Genomic DNA, 21,893 nt, shown 5'->3' on the forward strand with positions numbered 1-21,893 from the left:
AATCAACATCAAAATCAAAATCACAATACGAATCAGAATCAACACTAATACACGCAAATTCAGACAATTCAGACATAGATGAATATTTCATGCAATGCAATGGGTGGAAATTAGACATATGTCCAATAACAACATCATCAATGATATCAACATGAAAAACAGAATGGTCCTTAGAAGGATGTTTCATGGCATCTAGAATATTAAATCGCACTATAATATCATCAAACTCCATAGACAAAGTACCTACATGAACGTCAATCTTGGTTCGTGCGATTTTCAAAAATGGTCTGCCTAAAATGATTAGTGCAGAACCATGTGAAAATTCCTCTTCCATATCAAGAATATAAAAATCAGTAGGGAAAATCAATTCACCAACACGAACCAAAACATCATCAACCAAACCTGCGGGGTGGGCAACACTTCTATTTGCCAACTAAATCACCACACTCATAGGTTGCATGGGTCCAAGAGAAAGAGATTTAAAAATAGACAGAGGTATTGCATTTATTGAAGCACCAAGATCAAACATCGCATTTTCAAATTTATTGTTACCTATGATGCAAGGTACACAAAATGTACCTGGGTCCTTGCACTTCTCATGAATTTGAGGAATATATTTACCTATCAGCATTGACACATTTCTCCCTATGTTGATCTTCTCATTTCCCTTTAGCCTCCTCTTGTACGTGCATAACTCCTTCAAGAACTTTGCATATCTGGGAATCTATTTAATGGCATCCAACAAAGGTATGTTCACCTTCACCTTCCTGAATGTTTCTAGAATTTCTCTGTCAACCTCTTCCATCTTCTTGCTTGGAATGGCTTTTGGTGGGAAAAGAAGAGGGATAAGAGGCGCAACAATAGAGGTGGAAGGCGTAGAAGACACACTAGATGTGGAATGACCAACTGCATGAGCATCACACTTTCTTTGAAGTGTGATAGGATCAATTTCCATTTCAAGTGTAGGCTGAGGAGTGGGAACTTCAATATTCTTGCCAGATCTCAATGTGATAGCACTCACATTTCTTGGATTCTTAACTGTTTGTGATGGCAACTTATCAGAATTCTAAATATGTGCTTGGTTTAGCTGAGTGGTCATTTGCCCCCATTGGATTTGTGAAACTCTAAGTTGAAGCTCTAGTCTCCTATTGAAATTGCATATTTTGAAGGGATATGATCCTCCCCAATCTTCCAATGAAATAGAAGATGAAGGTGCAGCAGGAGTAATAACGTTGTCGTCAAGCGATCAAATTAATACCACTTATCTATAACAACTTCAGTATTGTTAAGAAAGTAGCCAAAAAATTAGTATGGGTTAAGTTAACCCTAAGTCGTCTCCCAACGAACACGGAATTGATTTTTAAGAAGTTAATTCTTATAAAATCTATCCAAAATGGTTAGTCAAATAAAATAATAAAAATATGACAGATAAAGATAAGAAGATAAAATAAGAAAGAAATAATAGTAAAGAAAAATAGGTCGATTCCACTACTTTTTCAAAATAGGATTCATCATTGGTTTCCTAAAGATTATTGTTATTGATTTCTTGTTTAAGACTTCAAATTAATCAATGTAACTTCTCAATTAATTTGTTAGTGTCCTTACTTTCAGCCAAAGTAACTTCTCAATCAAAAGTAAAGACTTTGTAGATTAATCTTAGTAAATTTAACCAAAGTAATTTCTCAATTAAATATTACTAATCCTAATCATGTCCTTTCTTTTACCTCTTATATCTAGTAAAAAGCTAATTAACCAAAGTAACTTCTTGATTAATTTTAATCTAAGTTTTCACCTTTAATCAAAGTAACTTCTCAATTATTAGCAAAAACTCATTCAATCATATGAAAGTTTATAAAATTAATCAAAGTAACTTCTCAATTAAAAATTAAAAACCCTTGGACTCATACGATTGTTATGTTATGTAAATTTAACACCGTGCTAACTTGCTACAATGTAAAAATAATTACTTTTACTAAATTAAGAACCAAAAGACATAGATGAAAATAAATCTCAACAAGAATCAAAAGAACAAACAAATTAATTGATCTAACCTTAGAATTCAATTAAGAAATTACAATGGAATCAACCCAAGAAGTTTAGAACTCCATGAATGCAAAATAAAAGAGAAGAAGAATAGAGAGAGAAAGGAAACGAAATTAGGCCCCCCTAAGGGTTCCTAAACTCTGAAGTCCCCGGTTTGTCCTTTCTGCTTCTCCCTTGGTCTTTTTATATAGAAATTGGACTAGGCTTTTCTGTTGCTAAAATCTCTCAAATATCTTTTAAAATAAAGATAAAGATAAATATTTAAAAATAATTGGAGAGATATAGACTATTTGACAAATATAATTGGTTGATAATATCAATATCTAATATAATTAAATTAATTAATTAATTAAAGATATATGATAAATTATCACCAATTAGTATTTGTATTAATTTTCCAAATCAACCCTTTGCAATCTCCTTAAATTATCTTCTAAATAATCCAATATCTTCAAGATATATTTGTTTGTTGTGGAACTAAAAAGATTCAAGAAGATCTTGTCATATTTAAAAAGAGTTGGTAGTTATTATCTTTTAATATTTTATGATATAATTAAATAAGATAATTTAAAAATATCAAATAAAATATCTAAAGATATATTTTTCCCAAATTATCTTCTATCATAAAGATAAAGAAAATCGCAAGGTCCAATTTTTTTGTTCCTCTCTTCTTGGTTTAGCCAAACTTCTTCCTTTTCAAGCTTTTCTTGCCGTCTTCATGCAATGTTTGACTTGGATTTTTGTGCTTTTGATAATTTCTTATTCTTGGATTTATCTTTAAGGTGTCATGAAGCTTTAATCAATTTATTTTCACATCTCCATGAGCTCAACTTAGCTGCAGCTGCACTAACACACCTCAAAATATCCAAAGAACATTTATGCAACTAAAAAGTTATTTTTAACATGTTTTTGTATCTCATGCTTAATAAACCCAATTATAGGAAATCCCAATTAAATAAATATTTAAGCACACAAATTCAATTAAATACCCAGAATTAAACATTAAATGAGGGCAAAAATACGCACTCATAAAGGAGCTAGGGTAGTAGTAGGAACAAGTGGAACTAGGGCAGCTTGTGCAGGTGCAGCTCTTTGTTATTAGTGAGGTGATGGCTGCACATTTTCAAAATGTTGGTTTTGTTGCGGTTGTTGGTTGCCCCATCTCAAATTGGAATGATTTCTCCAACTTGGATTGTATCTATTAGTGGACAAATCATGGTTCGGTTAGGGTGGCCTAATGTTGAAAATGTTGGCAACATATGCTTGAGGAGTATCTAAAGGTGCAGAAGTCGTGGCCTGTTGCAAGGCGGGGCAAAAATTTGTGAAATGATTAACTAACGTGTAGATGCCATAAACTCTTGCAGTAGAAGATGCAGTTCTCTGATTCGCGGCAAGTTGATTGACTAAGGTGGTAAGAGCATCAATCTTGGTCTCCAATTTCTTAGTATACTCGACAACTCTTACGTCATGAACCCCTCTAACAACTATGGCATCATGTCTTGCGCCAAATTGTTGAGAGTTAGAGGTCATGTTCTCAATCAATTGCCTCGCTATTGTTGGGGTCAAATTACCAAGAGCACCACCACTCGCAGCATCAATCATGCTTCTATCCATATGGTGCAAGCCTTCATAAAAATACTGAAGAACTAGATGCTCAAATATCTGGTGGTAGGGGCAACTAGAACACAAATTCTTGAATCTTTCATAGTATTTGTAGAGGCTCTCCCTAAACTGTTGTTTGATGTCAAAAATCTCCTTTCTTATGGTTCTGGTCCTGGACGGAGGAAAGAATTTGGCTAAGAACAATCTCTTCAAGTCATCCCAGCTCGTGATGGACCTGGGTGCAAGGTAATACAATCGATCTTTTGCATTGCCCTCCAAGGACCCTCTATGTTTTCTAAAATGGGACTGCAACTTCTTTCCTCTCGAATTGCTCAATCACCTCCAATTGTTTCATCTCTCTCATCTTCTACCCTCATCTTCTATATAACCCTAATCCATAACCGATAATCAACAATTATTAACAATGGTGAATCCAAATCGCAAAACAAGAATCAAAACACAAAAAAAAGGGTAAAAGGGTAGGGGTAATGCGCTCTCTTGGGCTAGGGTAGGATCAACGACGAAAGGTGGAATGGCCAATAGCTAATGTGTGGTGATTCTCGTTGACATAGATGGTAGGGTTCTCATTGTCGCGAAAGTCGACGACACCTTTGGGTTAACGGTGGCAGAGGTGCATAGTGGTGGCTGCGATATTGTGGCAAAACAGAGAATGAGGTTCATGCAGGTGTTAGTCTACTACGGCTCCAACTCCAATCACCATCATTGTTAGTACCATTGTTCGTCGTGGAGAGTAACTATAGTAGTTGAGGAGGTAACAACTTCTGGGTTTGCGAACAGGATGAAGAGAACCCTGAGGGTTTCTAATTTTTTTTAGAAAATAGAATGAGTTAGGTTTGGTTCACCACTATCTAGACCCCCTATTTTTCTATCCATTAAATTTTTCTATTTTTCTATCTATCAAAATTTTCAAAGGTTTTCATTTTAATTAAAAAATAAATTAAATCAACACGTGACTGACATATGCCACCCCACATGTCATAGTGCAAATGTTGAATTAGAACATCTTTTGTCACGATAATAAACTTTAACACCATTGATAAATAGGGACAAAATTCAATGTTTTTGAAAGTACAAGACCAAATATTATCAAAGTTTTGGCGAGAAACCATTTTATGTTTCATGTAATACTTTAGGGATAAAAATATATTTATCTCTTGTTAAGATATCATTAATAATAATTAATTATAATATTATGTGTTAGTTTTAAATATAACAAGCTTAGACTCATCTACTTGTATTTTTTTTATGTGCTTAGCACACTTTAGAAATTCATTCGACTTCTCTTTCTCTTTTATTTTAACATTTTATATTAATAATATTAGCATGAATAAAATTAAAATATATGATTAATAGAACATAAAATCAGCTTAAATATATATCATTCAAATACATTTTAATAAGTTTCAAGAGTAGCATTATAAGATAATTAAATGTAGGAACAAATAAATAAATAATACTTAAAAACCAAAACAAGTAACAAAAATCCCTGTTCTTTCGTATTTATTTGTTTAAGAAAATTGAAAAATAACTAGAGAAAAATTAAATTATATCTATTAGAGAACACCAAAATAAAAGTAATGAAAAACATGAAGTTGAATGATGGAATGAAGAAGAATAAAATGGATTAGAACTACGATTTGCAAGAAATAAAAATGAAAGTTTAAGAAAAATGCGGAATAACTATCATATCATATATTATGGATGGACTATAATATATCATTTTACATTATAGTTCTATACATAGATATACGATTATAGATACCTCGAATACTGAAATAAAGTTGCAAATGTGGTCCATATGGTGTCATTGTCACCTACTTTAACATTGGTTGGTCAAAGGGGTCCTTGAAATTGGCCTTCTCACTGAGATCTTGGAATTCATCCACGAGATTTTGAAGCCTCGCAACAAACTCTATTAAAAGGGAAGCAAAGGTTGCCAAAGACAAAGAGCTTGCACTTTCATATACTTTGGAATCTTGCTCAAGTAACATGTTATCTCCTAAAAATGAGAGGCGAGGCCAAGATATTTTCTTGCACATCATGCTTTGTGAAACGTGCAATTCAGGAACTGAAGACTCTATACCTATGTTAAGTCTTGAATCAGGCCCTGTTTCACTGAGGGAAGAGATGAGTGAGTGTTTGTTTTCATGGTCTTTAAGATCAATCAAATTTTCATGACTTTCAACTTCTTTAGGCTTTTTTGAAGCTTCCCAGCTCTCTGAATTCACTAAGAGGAATGACTGTTGGTCAATCTTCATCTGCAATTGCTCAGCTGCATCATGCACGTTCAAAAGTATATCTATATGGCTCAGCTTTTCCATCTTTTCCACTTTGCTTCCAAGTTGACGCAATACTTTAGCTCCTTCAGTGCCAACTCTCTGAAGTTCATTACTGAAAACCAGCCTTTTCTCTGGAGGTGCCTGTACATATATGAAACTTGAAAACCAACAATGTATAATAGTAACACCTACATACGTCCCAAAAAAAAAAATATAAATATAAATAAAACGAGGATGTAGACAAGAAGGAGCATGATGTAACAGGTTCGTTTATCTTATCTTAAATATGGGGTGAAAGAAAGGAAAAGAACAGAATTATTGTGTCTTAGTAGTAGGGTAATACCAGAGACTAGTAATTGATGCTATTCTTGGACTTTAATTGGAGTCTTGAGAGAAATACAAGCATTTGAGAAAATGTTGAGAGAACGGAACTCAAGCCATCAAACAGGAAATATAAATTGTGAAGTTAATATTGTTTTGTATTTTAGTGATTACTCAAGTATCTTCTGAAATTTAACGGCTCAGCAGAACTATACCTCAAACATTTTGTAAAAAACCAATCTGCCTTGTTTAAAAATATGAAGATCTTCCTCTAATACAGATACGTTTCCATTGCTATCTTGTGATCTTCCATTTATAATGATAGAATATGATACAATGAAAGATAAAAGATCAAAAAGACTACCTTAGATTCCTGGATACAACTACTCCTAGGTAAAAACTAGGTACGAATCATGATTACAACATATAAATGGTTCCCAATACACTACTTATTACTCATTCCAACACTACCCCTCAAGCTGAAGCATACAAATTGTATGTCCAAGCTTGGAACATATAAACTCAATCTAAGATCCCCTTAAGGACTTGGTTAACACATTTGCAAGCTGATCATTTGATCCAACAAACTCAGTACAAATTTCTTTTGACAATTTTTCCTGAATAAAATCGCAATCAATTTTTGTGTTTAGTTCTTTCGTGGAATACTAGATTGGATGCAATGTGGAGAGCAATTTGGTCATCACAATACATCTTCATGATCTGGATCTCACAAAATCTAAGTTCTTGAAGGAATTGTTTTACCCATACAAGTTCACAAGAGACGCCATTGCATTATATTTAGCTTCGGTAGATGATCGAGTTTGTTTTTTCTTTTCCATGAGATAACATTTCCTCCAAGAAAAACTCAATACCCAGTGGTAGAGCATTTATCCATAGGAGAACTGGCCCAATTAGCGTCACAATATCCAAAAACTTGGGTACTCCTTTATCTTCTTTATAAAGTAGTCCCTGTCCTAGAGTCTTTTTAAGATACCTTAGAATACGAATGACAACATTCCAATGATCAACACAAGGATTTTGCATGAATTGACTTACCACACCAACCAATCTTCTAGTTATAGTAAGAGAAATAAGTTTTCCAACCAATCTTCTATACCTTTCTAGATTAGATGAAACTTTTCCTTGATCTGCCATTAATTTCAGATTTGGGTCCATTGGGCAATCCACTGGTTTACAATCCACCATACCTGTCTCTTTAAGGATATCAAGAGCATACTTTCTTTGAGAGAATACAACTCCTTCCTTTGATTGGGCTATCTCTTTACCCCAAAAGTATTTTAGACTTCCAAGATCCTTAGTTTGAAAATGATGGCATAAGTGTTTCTTTAACTGACAAATTTTAACAACATCGTTTCTTGTGATTACTATATCATCAACATACACTATTAAGTACACATACTTTCAGGGGATGTGTGACAATAGAAAACAAAGTGATATGCTCGCTATGTTTTAGCCCAAAGGATTGAACAATGTGGCTGAACTTTCCAAACCATGTACAAGGAGATTGTTTGAGACCATAGTGAGATTGGCGCAACTTACAAACCAAACTAGACTCCCCCTAGCAACAAACCCAGGAGGTTTCTCCATGTAGACTTCCTCTTCTAAATCACCACACAGAAATGCAATTTTAATATTTAGTTGATGAACGGGCCAATGATAGGTAACGACCATGGCAAGGAAAAATATGACAATAGTCATTTTGGCCACCGGAGAAAACATATAACTACAATCGAGCCCATATATCTAAGTATATCCTTTTGCTACTAATCGAGCTTTGAGCCAATCAATTTCACCATTAGGTCCAACTTTTATCGAATAGACCCAACGACAACCAACCGTCTTCTTTCCAGATGGAAGAGGAACTAATTTGCACGTCCCATTTTGTTCATGTGCTTGCTTTTCAGCAATCATGACTTGTCGTCATCCAAGATAATCAAGATCCTCTTTCACATATTTAGGAATGGTAATAGAAGAGACAAATGAGATAAAACAATAGTACAACAGAGACACACAATGATATCTTAGAACATTAAAAATAGAATGAGGATTCCAAGTAGAGCGAGTACATTTGCGAATGGCAATAAACCAACTAGAATCCTCATTATCAAGAGCATAGCATGAGACGATGATGATGAAGGACTTGATGAAGCGGACTCCTTCTGTGGTATTTGACTAGTTATTGGAGTTAGAGGTGATGGACTAAAAGAACTAGGCGGATGCAGGAAATTTGGAGTATTGGAAGAAGATGGAACAGTGTTTGGAATTGTATTTATAGAGAGGTCAACAAAAGGCATAGGCAAGACCTATTAGACAAAATTTGCATCTTGTGAAGAGGAAGGAAAGAAAGGTGTTTCTTCAAAAAAGGTAACACTTGCATACATGTAATATTTCCTAGTGTTATGGGAATAACATCGATACCCTTTGTGAAGACAAGAATATCCTAAGACACATTTGATGGCTCAGACTGAAATTTTATCTAACTCTGGAGTTTCATCATGTACAAAACATACACAACCAAAGACTCAGGGAGGAATGTGAATCAGGGGTTAATTTGGAAATACCACGGAATACGGAACTTTATTGTTCACGGACAAAGAGGGCATTCTATTAATAAGATAACATGCAGACAGAATGACATCACCCCAGTAAAGGAACATTGGCACCTAGCAACAAGATACGAGCAGTTTCAACTAAGTGTCTCATTGTTAATAGTGGATCATGTTCTAACTGTTGCAGCACTAGATTGGTTCAAAAGCTGAACTTAACTGTGTTACCCCATCCTAAACCTTACAAAATTCATTGGCTTAATAAAGATGGGAATCAAGAATCAAGTGAAGGTACAATTCTCCATTGGAAAATACAAAGATGAAGTTTTATGTGATGTAGTTCCCATGGAGACTTGTCACATTTTATTAGGAAGACCATGACAATTGGATAGAAAATCTATACACAATGGTTTTTCTAATGAAATCACCTTCCGTCACAAGGAAAGGAAATTTGTACATCATCCTCTTACTCCAAGTCAAGTAGTTGAGGATCAAGTACAAATGAAACTCAAGAATGAGGAAGAAGAAAAAGAAAAAAAAATGTCCAAAAGTAGAGAGTAGAGAGTCAAAGGTTTGAGAAATTGGTGTTCCTTCTCCCAAGGTTATTCAACATGAGGTTCTTTTAACTCAAAAATCTTTAGACCATTTGTTTCATGATGAACAACCTTCTAACCTATTGTTGCGTCAAGGAACACTCACATGCACTTCTAGTGAGTTTTCATCTAAGTCTTTACCTCTTTCCATTGAATCCATTGAAAATCTCTTAAAAGAATTTGAGGATATTTTCCCTAAGGAGGGACCTCTTGGCATTCCACCTTTTAGGAGAATTGCACATCAAATTGATTATGTACCTGGGGATAATTTACCAAATAGACCAACTTATAGGACAAATCCTCAAGAAACAAAGGAGATAGAGACCCAAGTATAAGACTTGTTGGATAAGGGTTGGATTCAAAAGAGTCTCAGTCCTTGTATTGTGCCTGTTTTATTTGTTCTTAAGAAAGACGGCAAGTGGAGAATGTGTTGTGACTATAGAACCATCAATAATATTACAATAAAGTATAAGCATCTAATTCCAGGCTAGATGATATGTTGGATGAATTGCATGGTTCCATTATATTTTCCAAAATTGATCTTAAGAGAGGTTATCACCAAATTCGCATTAAAGAAGGTGATGAGCGGAAAATTGCTTTTAAGACTAAGTTTGGGTTATATGAAAGGCTAGTGATGCCTTTTGGCCTTACTAATGCACCAAACACTTTCATGCGACTTATGAATCATGTCTTAAGGGATTGCATAGGTAAGTTTGTTGTAGTTTAGTTTGATGATATTTTACTCTATAGCAAGAGTTTGCATGATCGTGTAGGTCATCTTTGATCAATGCTCTCCATCCTTAGGATTAGTCATTTGTTTGTGTACTTTATGTGTTGACAGTGTTATTTTTCTAGGATTTGTGGTTAATAAGAGTGGCGTTCATGTGGACTTCAAGAAAATCAAGGTCATCCAAAAATGGCCTACCCCTAAAAATGTTGGAGAAATTAGGAGCTTTCATAGTTTGACAAGCTTTTATAGAAGGCTTGTTCCTAATTTTTGTAGTCTAGCTTCACCACTCAATGAGTTAGTGAAGAAGGATGTTACATTCATATGGGGTAAAAAAAAACAAAAGGCTTTTGAAGAAATAAAGGAAAGATTGACCAAGGCACTCATTCTAGCATTGCCAAACTTTCCAAAAACCTTTAAACTAGAATGTGATGCCTCGAGAATTGGTATAGGTGTGGTATTATTGCAAGAAGGCCATCCAATTGTATATTTTAGTGAAAAACTTCATGGTGCTTCTCTCAATTACCTCACCTATGACAAGGAATTGTATGGACTTGTGAGGGCTCTTCAAACTTGGAGCATTATCTTGTTGTCAAGGAATTTGTCATTCATAGTGACCATGAGTCACTTAAGTATTTGAAGAGTAACACAAGTTCAATAAAAGGCATGCTAAATGGATGAAGTATCTTGAGCAATTTCCTTAGGTAATCAAATACAAGAAGGGCTAGACAAATATAATGGTTGATGCTTTACCAAGAAGGCACAACTCTCTTTGCTAAACTTTGTCAATTGCTGGTTGGGTTTAGAACCCACCTTCCCTCTATAAGTAGAACATTCTTCTTCTTTCGAAGATATATCTCGCTCAATCTCATCTTGTTACTTCTTTTCTTACTTTTCTGAATCCTTGGGGATTTACGCATACATAGCGGATAAATCCATAAAGATAGTGATCACTCACGCATCAGGAAATCCATCTATTTCGTGTTCTTGTCAGTTTTATCCAACACTAGGTACAAGACTGGGTACTAATCATGATTACAGCAGACAAATGGTTATCGATGCACTACTTATTACTTATTCCAACACTTTAATATTTAGAGGAATATACATACATACAAATAAATATATATACACACACGCGCAACACAAGCCCTCCATATAGATTCAATTGATCGTCACACAATTTCCTTTCTCTGCAGACTTATTATGTTAGACTGCTTTTCATCCTGATCAATTATTAAGTACCCATATTTTCATTGTTCAGCAGTCGATGCATGGTCAAAATTAATCAAAACAGTGAGCTCAGCAACCAAATCTTATATAATTGCAAGTGTTTGTGGAACTTGCGAAAGATTGAAATAAGACACAACTCTATGAAGATATAGTTAAAAATAAACAAGCTTTAAATAAGGTAAATTTACAGCGTGCAGAGCCCACTACTAGCCAAAAGTTCACTATCGAAAATGACAACAAAGCCGATATCTAGCATTGACCACGGAAAGACATGTTCCTTTTACCTGAATTTCAGAAAGTATGCATCCATGCATTGCCATAACCATGAAAGCACAATGCCTCAAAGCTCCGCTGACTTTAACATAGCTTCTCCAAGGATAATTGAATGTCTTGTATGGACCATGAGGTGGCTCCCATAATGCAAAATCTACCTGCGAGGATAAGATAAAATAAAAAATATAGCACTCTTTTTGGTATTTAGGTACTTGAAGATCAGAGAAATGAGAAGTACAGAATATGTATACCAAAGTATCCTCTTGAGTTGACGATTGAACTGCTGCTCTATAGCCACGGTAGAGTGGATCATCCGAGGCTTGATAAACAAGAATTTTTGAAGGTACCCTCTCATATGCAACGCATTGCAGGTACCCATTAACACAGCCTAAACATAGATACAAAGGAACCAGCTCAGAGTGACAGTAGCTTCAAATTCAACACAGGAACTAGGCAAAACAACGACTAAAAATATTTGCTAGGTTCAGAACACAAGAGAAAGTTCAAGCAAACCTTCTAAAGATGCAGCAACTCCATTGAAATTCTTCACCACCAATTTATGCAGATCCTCTCCAGACCAGATCGGGTATATGAAAATATTTACAAACAAACATATGCCAGCACCAATTGCAATAAGAATTAATCTGTAAAAGGCTGTGGAGAAAAACTCCCTGCTAGTTCTCCCAGACACCAGTACAATACAAAACGTCAACAAAAACACACGAAAGCCATATTCATATGTCTTCATTGCAGGCAGTAACTTCACATAACTTGCACAAAATCCTGCAAACCACTAAAGCATAATCATCCATCCTAATTATTTTTCTTTTGTAAGCAAATATTGTAAATAAGCATAGTTTGCATTATTTTTTATACTAGCTAATCATGACTTAATTATTAGTTAATAATTCACATAGATTGGTTAATGAAATAAGAGGCATTTGGAAGAGTTTTTAAGGAGCTTTTTTGGTCTTATGAAAATGGCTTATGATTTTCCTGTGAGCTCTTTTATCTTATTTATACAAAGTTTCACATATAAGCTCAACAAAAATAGGGTATATAAAATTAGTTACTTAAAAATGTTATTGATGATGTTTTGGTGCCTAGTCATATTGTACTTGTTAGCAGGTTAAAGACAGTAGCAGCCTAATTTGTCCAAGGAGAGACTCGGAGGAACCAAATAAACCCATGTAATACCTGTGCTATCGACAAAGAGGAAGTATTGATATATCTTATTTTTAATATAATAATAAAAAGGAAAAAAAACAATTTTAATAAAAAAGTTTAATTATAATAATTTTATTAATATTAAAAATAATTTTTCGTTTAATAAATATATAATAATTACTAAATAAACATCGCCTCAATTATTAAAGGAATTTAAATAAAACTGAGATAATCAAATTTTTATAATAAGACTATTATTTTTCTAATTATACAACCAAAAAGATGTCAATATTTAGAGTCTTAGAGTGACTATTTACTTTAAATGTTACAGGATTCTAATTAACCTGGCCAGACAACCCATATTATTTGCTAGAACCCCCAGTGGAAAAAAAAAAGTGTATGAGAATGCTTTCAGTGCCAAAAATGGTAAAATTAAGAGGAAAGAACATTTAAACACAAAATATTCCACCTGCAATAAATATAGAGAGTACTATAATAACTTCCTCGAACTTTCCGGACAGTACGGCCAACTCAGCAATACCCAGGGCAAGCCCACCAGCGGAAATCGTTCCCAAAGAACGATTGAACCCTTTGTTCAGAGTTGCACCTAAACCAAAAATCGTAAAAACATGAAAACAAAATTATTTATAAAATTCATTCAAATGTGTTTTTTTGTATGAAAACCATCATAAGTTTGATACACATTCACTTACACTAAAATTATATGAAAATTAGATTAATGGAGTAAACAAAAGTTTAATTTAATGTAAAAAGCTTTTTTCTTACTCAATCCTTTTTAATAACTTTAATCTGATTCTTATAAAAATTAAAAAATTTATGTATAGATCTGTAGTAAATTTCAATTAAATTGATAAAAAGAAGGAAAACTATTAATAACAGAGTAATTTAAATATGCATCGACTCTGATCTGTTATGGTTTATAAAAACTTGTTAAATTACATGAGAAATATATTGAGATACAAATTATGATGACAGTTTTTTTTTTTTTTTCTAGAAGAGAAGCCAAAGGTAAAAAGGTTTAATTACTTATTATTTTTAATATAAATATTATACTAAATTACCTTAAAATAATTTGGGTAAAAATTAAAATGTTCGTATTCTGACTTTACAAAGCTATTCTAGTATTTTATCTTAGTTCTTACAATAAATTATAGGAAAGATTAGTATAAAAAATTCATTATTAGTACGAATTTTGTAATTAAATATAAGATAAAACTAATTTATATTATTTATGCATAACATTACTATTTTTTATAATTTCTTTTAGTTTTTATGATAAAAAAACTAATAAAAAATACACTTGTAAAGATTAAAAATATTTAGAAACTAAAGTGGAACTTTTTCGGGTATAAGGGTTAAAAAAACAGTACACTTTTGCTAAAAAAACAGTACACTTTTATCACTATCTTTTGGTGCATAACCATTTGTTTAATTATATTAAATTTTGTATTTCTGCCTAAAAAATGTTGTAATAATAATAAATAATAATAATAATAATAATAATAATAATAATAATAAACTTCCTGAGAAAGGAAAGTAAAAGTGAAGAAAAGAGGAAGGTGAATGCGAATTGTGACTACCTACGCTGAATTCGAAAACGACAACGACGGTGAGGATGGCCCAGATGGAATACTTGCTCAGCTGTTCCTCCTTTACGTAAATGAACAGCGAAACCACTGCCAACGACAGTCCCGCCTTCGCCGCAAACACCACTTTCCTTCGATCCGATCGCGCCATATCCCGAAGCTGCCCAAAAAACTCCACAAACCCATTGCAGAACCTAACCACGCGATCCGAGAGTGCGTGACGAGAAACGCCGCCGTTGCTGCTGCTACTGTTGCCGTTCAACCTCAGCTCTGAAAAATCCTTCCGGGAGAGAAGCCTCTCCTTGCTCCTCTCCGCAAATATCTGCCTCAAAGAAACGTTTCTCGTCGCCATCAGCACAGTTCTCTTTCTTCTTCTTCTCCGTTACGACATCGTTTGAGACATCGTTTGAGTAAACAGAGCGTCGTTTTTGTAAGTGAGTGCAGAGAGAAGAGAGAAGATAAGAGGAAGACTGAGAGGAAGAAGCAAATGTGGGCACTTTGTTTTTTTGTTACTGTGCAGATGCATAATAATATTATATTATTATTTTTATTTTTATTATTTTTAGTTTTATTTTTATTTGGAGGCATTTCAAATTGTTAGGTACCCACCGTTCAAGAACTCACTTATCGTAGAGAAAGAAAAGGAGAAGAAAAAGAATTGAATTCAAAAGAAAAATAGTTGAGTTGTGAAAAGAGTCTTTCATCTACCGGTTCAAATAAAAATGCTTTTATATGTATAAGTGAAAACACATATGTTACTTTTTTTTGTATAAATAACTAAGTTAGCTTTTAATAAATAATTATTTAAAAACTAAAAAAGTATTAAATATTTATTTTAATTTAAAAAATATATTTTCATCATGATAAAATTAGAAAAAATTAATACATTAAAAATAATTCTTTTATTAATTATATATTTATATATAAAAGTATTTTTAATTTGGCCAATTTGAAGAGAGACAAAATTTTCAGTATAACATTTATATAAAAATTAAATTTGGTTAATTTTGAAAAAGAAAAAATTTGAACTAAATTGAATAAAAATAACAAAAATTTAGACTAAATTGAATAAAACTAACGAAAATTAGAACCGAATCGAATATAAGTTACAAAACACTAATATGTGATAATGACACTAACTTGACACATGACAGTGACACTGACTTGACACGTGGTACTGACATTATCACACGTATCATAATATTTACTTAACACGTAGATAACATTTTTAAAATTAAAAAATTTAAAAAATAAAAATTTAAAAATCATACGACATATTGCGGTTAATGATTATTTCTCGTTATTGATTTAAATGATTTAAACAGCGTCTATCCAAAATATCAAATTAATTATAATTTACAAAAGTTAAAATTATTTTAAATATTTTAAAAAAATAAAATCAAACGAAATAAAATTTTCGAAAATTGGGAACATTAAAATATTTAAGTCTTTTAATTTTATTTGTACCGAATTTAAGTAGATCACGGACTCTTCATGTCTCAGATCCTAACAGTTTTCTGGAATGATTTAATATTAAAGCATTCCAAGAACCGATTCATTTTACAGAAAATTTACACTTTCATCTTTGTAAAGAAGGATAAAAAACATTAGCATCATTTTAGTTTTGAATAAATACTAAATTTTTTATGTTTAATAAATATTTATGTTTTAAGAAAGTTGCAGTTAATTCCTTTATTATATTTAAACTAATCAACCCTTTTATGAAGAATTATTTTATATTTTAAAGCATTAATTTTATTTTTATTTTAATAAAAAATTAAAATAAAATTTAAATTTAAATATCATTTATTAAAAGCGGGATAACTTCAAAACGGAAACAAGTGTAAATATATTTTTGTTTTAAATTAAATATATTTTTTGTTTTTTAACTTTTAATAAAAATTAAATTAATTTTTAAATAATTTTAATAAAATTTAGTTAAAACGATTAAATTTACAAGAAAAACATATTTGATTGTCTTATTTTTTTTATCGGATAAAAAAACTTCAACTGATAACATTTAAGTATTTACCCAAATAAACGTGTTGTACCAAATTTCTTTTCTGCCTTTTAAATAGGCATCATCGGTGTTTCAAGTTTACCTCCTAAAATTCTACTCCAATTTCTATGCACAATTTTTCCTTTTTTGTTAACTTTGGAAGAATGTTTTAAATTATTTATATTTTTATTTTTTTAAAATATTAATATTTAATCTATTTAATATAATTAACAATTAATATATTTGATATAAATAATTATTATTAATCTATTTGATATAATTAAAAAAATTTATCTATTTAATGTAGTTAATAGTTCATCTATTTAATGTAATTAATAATTTCTCTATTAATACAATTAAACAGGTCAAATTTAAAGTTAATAATTGAGATTTTAATAAGGATTAATATGAATGTTCTATTTAAAGTAGTTTTATTAAAAATTATAATTATTATTAAAAAAATTTAAGTAATATTAAATACTTATTTTATTAATTATTATTAAGTAATAATTATTATTAAATAAAATTTAAATGTATTTACTCAATTAATAAATTTTTAATATTTAAAAGACAGTTTTAATTAATTTATTTTATTTTATTAAATATATAAAGATCTAAAAAATAGGTAAAAGTAAGTGATATCGTATAAATTGGATTTTAATATTTTATTATTGAAATATAAAGCTTATAAATAAAAAAAAATCAATTACTCAAGTTTTATTTTATAAAAATCATCGTCTTTTTAGAATTTTTTTTTCTTTGCGTTTTTTCAAGATTTATGATCTTTCTATTTATCGTTTTGAGGATCAGGGTATCAAAGGGATTGACATAAAACAAAACAATCTTAGTCAATCAGAAGAATTTTTTAGTAAGTTCGTCTTTAACCCTTGAGTCAATTTCTAGAAGTTTTTCTTGCATGTGCTATATAGTCTTTGCGTTTCTCAAAATGGTTCAAAATAAATCTCTATTTGACTATCATTATTAGAATATATTCTATCACTGATATGGGTTTTCTATGTACCGATAAAGTATCTTGTGAAAACTAGAGTCTCTTAGCCCTTAGTTGATTCAAAAGCTCACTTTAAGTACATGAAGTTAGTGATTTTTATTTCAAATTTTATAATTTGTTTGTCAGGGGTGAAGTGGTCACCAAACTTAATAAAGTTGATGAATATATTATGTATATGTTTTGTGTAATTAGCCTTGATGAATGATAATGTTGTTGTTGAGCAATCAAGTTTATACTACTTATCTATAAGAACTTTAGTATTGTTATGGAAGTAGTCAACAAAATAGAAAGGATAAAGTCAACCTAAGTCATCTCCAACGAGCACATAATTGATTTCTAACAAAAATATAAGAGGACTAAGATAAACAAAATAATAAATCAAGAGACAAATAGAATTGAAAAGATAAAAAGAGATAAAAATAATAATTGTGAAATGGTTGATTGGTTTTGCATTGCCTTGGTAATTGTGTGGTTGTGTGTTCAAACCTTGATTCAAGGGAAGTAAGTTTCTTTTTGCCAAATCTTTTTTTGCCATGAATGTGAAGAAGCAGAAATCCTGGTCGTCTAAGAGGGGCCCAGTGAGAGTCATATTCAAGAGCATAAAGTGACTCCCTATCCCGACAGATTGGCTATTCCTGTCCTATCTTTGAGCCAACCTTGCCTGCTGGAGGTATGATTCTGATCTTTGAATCGAATTTCATCTTTCGTCTTCAAGTGAGGGCGACAGGTGGGGATACTTTTGATCTTCCTCCAGAGCCACTGTTTCTGTCATCGGGCTTCAAGCGGGTGTTGAGGCTTACGAAAAGGTCTAGAAAACCACTTTAGAATAGCCATTGCTTAACCATTAAACATTTTAGTGGAATTTTCGTTTTAGCCATTAAGACCATTAAAATTAGAGTTGTTAGGAAGAATAATAGTGAGTTAAGGGTGAGGCAGAGTTCTTTTGGATATTCTTAATCAATCTGCACTAAAAAAGAGAGCTAAAAGGGAATTTGGAAGCCTAGTGACACTGGAACAGTAGAAGGAGTCAAGAAGGGGGACGTTGGTACCAACAAGGATAACAATTTTTGGCAATTGGAAACAAGGAAACCAAGTTAAGGGAGCTGAAATTTGTGCTTTAATGTATATTTATGTAATTGCGTGATGAATATAAGCATGAGTGCCTTTGTTCTTCTTCCACTTATGTTGTTTTCGCATTTCTGGGTTTTTGTCCAAAAACCGCCTAGCGGCAATGAAGGCCCGTCAAGCAATACGAACTGGATTGATTCGTTTTCTGTGACTTTGTGGTTTCTGTTTGGACGCACACCTTTGGTTTTGGGTAGTTTTATGCATGATAGATGAACCTTTGTTAAATTCTATATGTTTGAGTGCCTTTAAATTGATCAAAGTAGGTGCAAATACGTTGTTTTCGTATTTTTCACGCAACAGGGAACGCCAGGCGCCAGGCGCCAGGCCTCTGGTTTTGTTTCACTAGGTGGTAGGATCTAGTTGTTGGGTGACTACATTTTTCTGGTTTGTGCTATTTTGTAAAACTGCATTTTTCGATTTGTTAACCGTCCGATTTAGCTAAAATTTTGGCAGGTGATCCATAACATATTATTCTTTACTTTTAAACTATGGAGATTTGAATTGGAGGTTTGTAGCTAGGGATATATGTTACTCATGATTTTTTGTTTGATTTCCCTAAGAGTATGATTAATATTGGATGCTTAAATGTTGACATGGCTTGATTAGTGAATGCATACATACATATATATATATATATATATATATATATATATATATATATATATATATATATATATATATATATGTGATTAATGAGTATGTTCTTTTGGTAATACTTGTTGAGCCATGTTGAATATGTAAATCTATATATGTTAGCTTGAATGTATGATATAAGTGTGTGAAAAAGGCCATTATTGATGATATCACAATGATTGAGTGTTGCATGATCATGATGGGTTTTGGAAAAGTATGAGAACATGGTGATTTTGGTTTCACTTAAGTGTTGGCATAAAATTACATGGTTGTGCATACTGCAAATTTATATTATTGAATTATATAATATGTTGGAATATAATCTTGAGTTAAGTTGCTAAATATAGACTTGTAGAATAGTAAACCGTTTTGGGGTGCTAAACCATTAGCTAGCACGTTATTAGTATAGAGTCTGGCAGCGTTGGGAATGCTGCTAGGCGATAGAAGTACTAGGGATGTCCCTTAAGCGAGTGGCGCCTAGCAATGAGGTGCGGACCGCCAAGCGATAACCTTAAAATAGTGGCTCTAGAATCTGTCTAGCACCTGGCGACGAAAGAGTTCCACTAGACAATTTGCGCTGGGATGTCGCCCGGCGATGCTTAAGTAGTGCCAGGCGATAACGTATAGGGCAGTGGGCTCTTTTGGCTTATGTTTTGTGAGTTGGTGGTGTTTGGACTTGGACCAAGAGATGCTTGACAATGTCATGAGCGGATAGGTTCATGACTAATGATGTACACATGGTTAATATGAACGGGGAGGTTCATATTAATGATGCTCTCGTGTGAGGATACGAGTGGGGAGATTCATATGTTCTGTGCTCACACTTAAGGGCTGCTGCGAGCAGGGAAGTTCGTAGCTGGATGGATCACTCTATTGGACTACAGGCGAGGAGGTCCGTAGAGTTGGACTACGAGTGGGGAGGTTCGTAGAGGTTGGACCACGAGCAGGCAGATTCGTGGAAGCATCATATATCTTGTGTTCATGGTCAAGTAATTGTGTTGAGTTCCTGTGTTAGTAATTTCATTTGTATAATGAGGCGAGAATGCAGGGGTAAGGCTTGTATGCTTTGGATGTGCGTGGTCTACAAAGCTTTGGGTGATACCTGAAGGATGGACTTTGCTTGAGCATTCCTTAATTTGTAGCTCGAAATGTTATCCCTTGAGTTGTGGCTCAATATAGAGGGTAAACACGTGTCATTCCTTAAGTTGTGGCTCAGAATGGTGTGTGTTACCGATGTGAGTGCACGAGTTGTGGCTCATACGGAGGGTCTCCACTCGATTGAGAAATCACAGATTGTGGCTGGTGATGTGCTAATCTTGTGTCGAGAGTACAAACTGTGGTTTGTATTGGGAACTACACCTGGCGTTGCAGAGTGTGGTCCGTAGCATGATTTCCCTCACATGTTATTCAAGTTGTGACTTGTAGGTGGAGGCAACAAAGAATATCTTAAGGCTATCATTTCAAAGACGTAGAACATGGATAAACATAATGGTGGTCATGGTTTATGGAATCAGAGGATAGTGTTCTCTGATGAGTGTGTGTGTGTGTGTACATTGATTTGTAAAAGCCATTATCCATGAAACTGAATAAGAAAGTGATTACAACCCGACCCAACCAACCAAAGGCATAACCAACAAATCTATTGCCACCCGAAATAGCCTCGTCACCCCTTTGTTCATGGACTTACAAAGACTATACTTCCCATAGTGGAAGGCACCTACAATATGTTATGATGACACTGCAGACCCAGACGAGTACGCATCTTTATACATGAATCAAATCAGCTTGTATTCTACCAATGACTTAATTTTATGTATGGCTTTCTCCTCGACCCTGTGAGTTAAGCCAAAAACTTGGGCTTAAGCGAACCCTAAAATGTTTTATGTGGAAAGAAAAACAAATGAAGAAAATTTTTTGTACTTACTTGCAAAATGAAGACGAAATCTGAGAGGTTTGATGGAAGTTTCAAGAATTTGAGAGGTTTGGAAGAGGAGAAAGGGTAGAGAGAATGGAAGTTTTGGAAGAGTGAGTTTTAAGTGAGACTTGTTATATAGGGGGTTTGTTTTAAAATTTCAAAAATTTAAAACATTAGTTAAAAGCCCCTGTGCATGGTGGCTCAACACCAAATTTGGTGGTTGAGCCAAGGTTCTATTTTTGTTCATTTGTAATCACTTCATTTTCTTTTCAGTTTTCCATTCATCTCCTATCATTCTCACCCTTTTTATTCTAATATAAGTGTATCCTAACTAAGCAAAATTATAAACTAAGATTCAAAACATAAATTAAAAGAAATTGGCTATTTATGTTGAATTTCCTCCCAATAGCAGTTATTTAACATCTTTAGCTTGATGTCTTATTTACCATTTGTCATCTAGTACTATCTTTGTGGTGAGTCTTGCAAAGTCACCACCTTGGCACCTCTTGAGTCTCTATCCATTGACAAGCTAACTCCTCTTTGTCATAGGATCTTCAATTTCTACAACTCTATACGGCATGAATGTCTTGACAATGAATTGTCCGGGCCATTTGGACTTTAATTTTCTTAGAAATAACCTTAGTCTTGAGTTAAATAGTGTAACCTTTTCAGGATGTCACTTGAAATTTTAAATACAATACAAAACTCCTAAGAAAACTCAGATACCATCATATAGATTATGAACTTAAACATAAACTTTTATTTCGCAAACCAAG

General features: G+C 32.9%; 1 protein-coding gene across 1 annotated transcript; it reads right to left on the reverse strand.

Moving 5' to 3' along the window:
• Positions 1-5,325: 5,325 nt before the first annotated feature.
• On the reverse strand, positions 5,326-14,935 carry LOC114173658 (aluminum-activated malate transporter 4-like). Its single transcript, XM_028058164.1, has 6 exons — positions 14,428-14,935; positions 13,296-13,433; positions 12,173-12,442; positions 11,911-12,047; positions 11,671-11,817; positions 5,326-6,086 (listed from the first exon to the last, which is right to left on the reverse strand). Exons 1-6 carry the CDS (start codon positions 14,783-14,785, stop codon positions 5,481-5,483), a joined length of 1,656 nt encoding a protein of 551 aa, XP_027913965.1. The 5' UTR covers positions 14,786-14,935; the 3' UTR covers positions 5,326-5,480.
• Between the last annotated feature and the right edge of the window lie 6,958 nt (positions 14,936-21,893).

This window comes from Vigna unguiculata, chromosome 2 (genome assembly GCF_004118075.2).
Source record: "Vigna unguiculata cultivar IT97K-499-35 chromosome 2, ASM411807v1, whole genome shotgun sequence".
Classification (NCBI taxonomy): domain Eukaryota; kingdom Viridiplantae; phylum Streptophyta; class Magnoliopsida; order Fabales; family Fabaceae; genus Vigna; species Vigna unguiculata.

Coding starts and splice junctions, on each gene's coding strand:
- LOC114173658 (XM_028058164.1), bottom strand. CDS start 14,785: ATGGCGACGAGAAACGTTTCTTTGAGGCAGATATTTGCGGAGAGGAGC. Junction 13,434..14,427: donor CGTTTTCGAATTCAGCGTAG/GTAGTCACAATT, acceptor TTTTTGGTTTAG/GTGCAACTCTGAACAAAGGG. Junction 12,443..13,295: donor ACTCTCTATATTTATTGCAG/GTGGAATATTTT, acceptor AGTGGTTTGCAG/GATTTTGTGCAAGTTATGTG.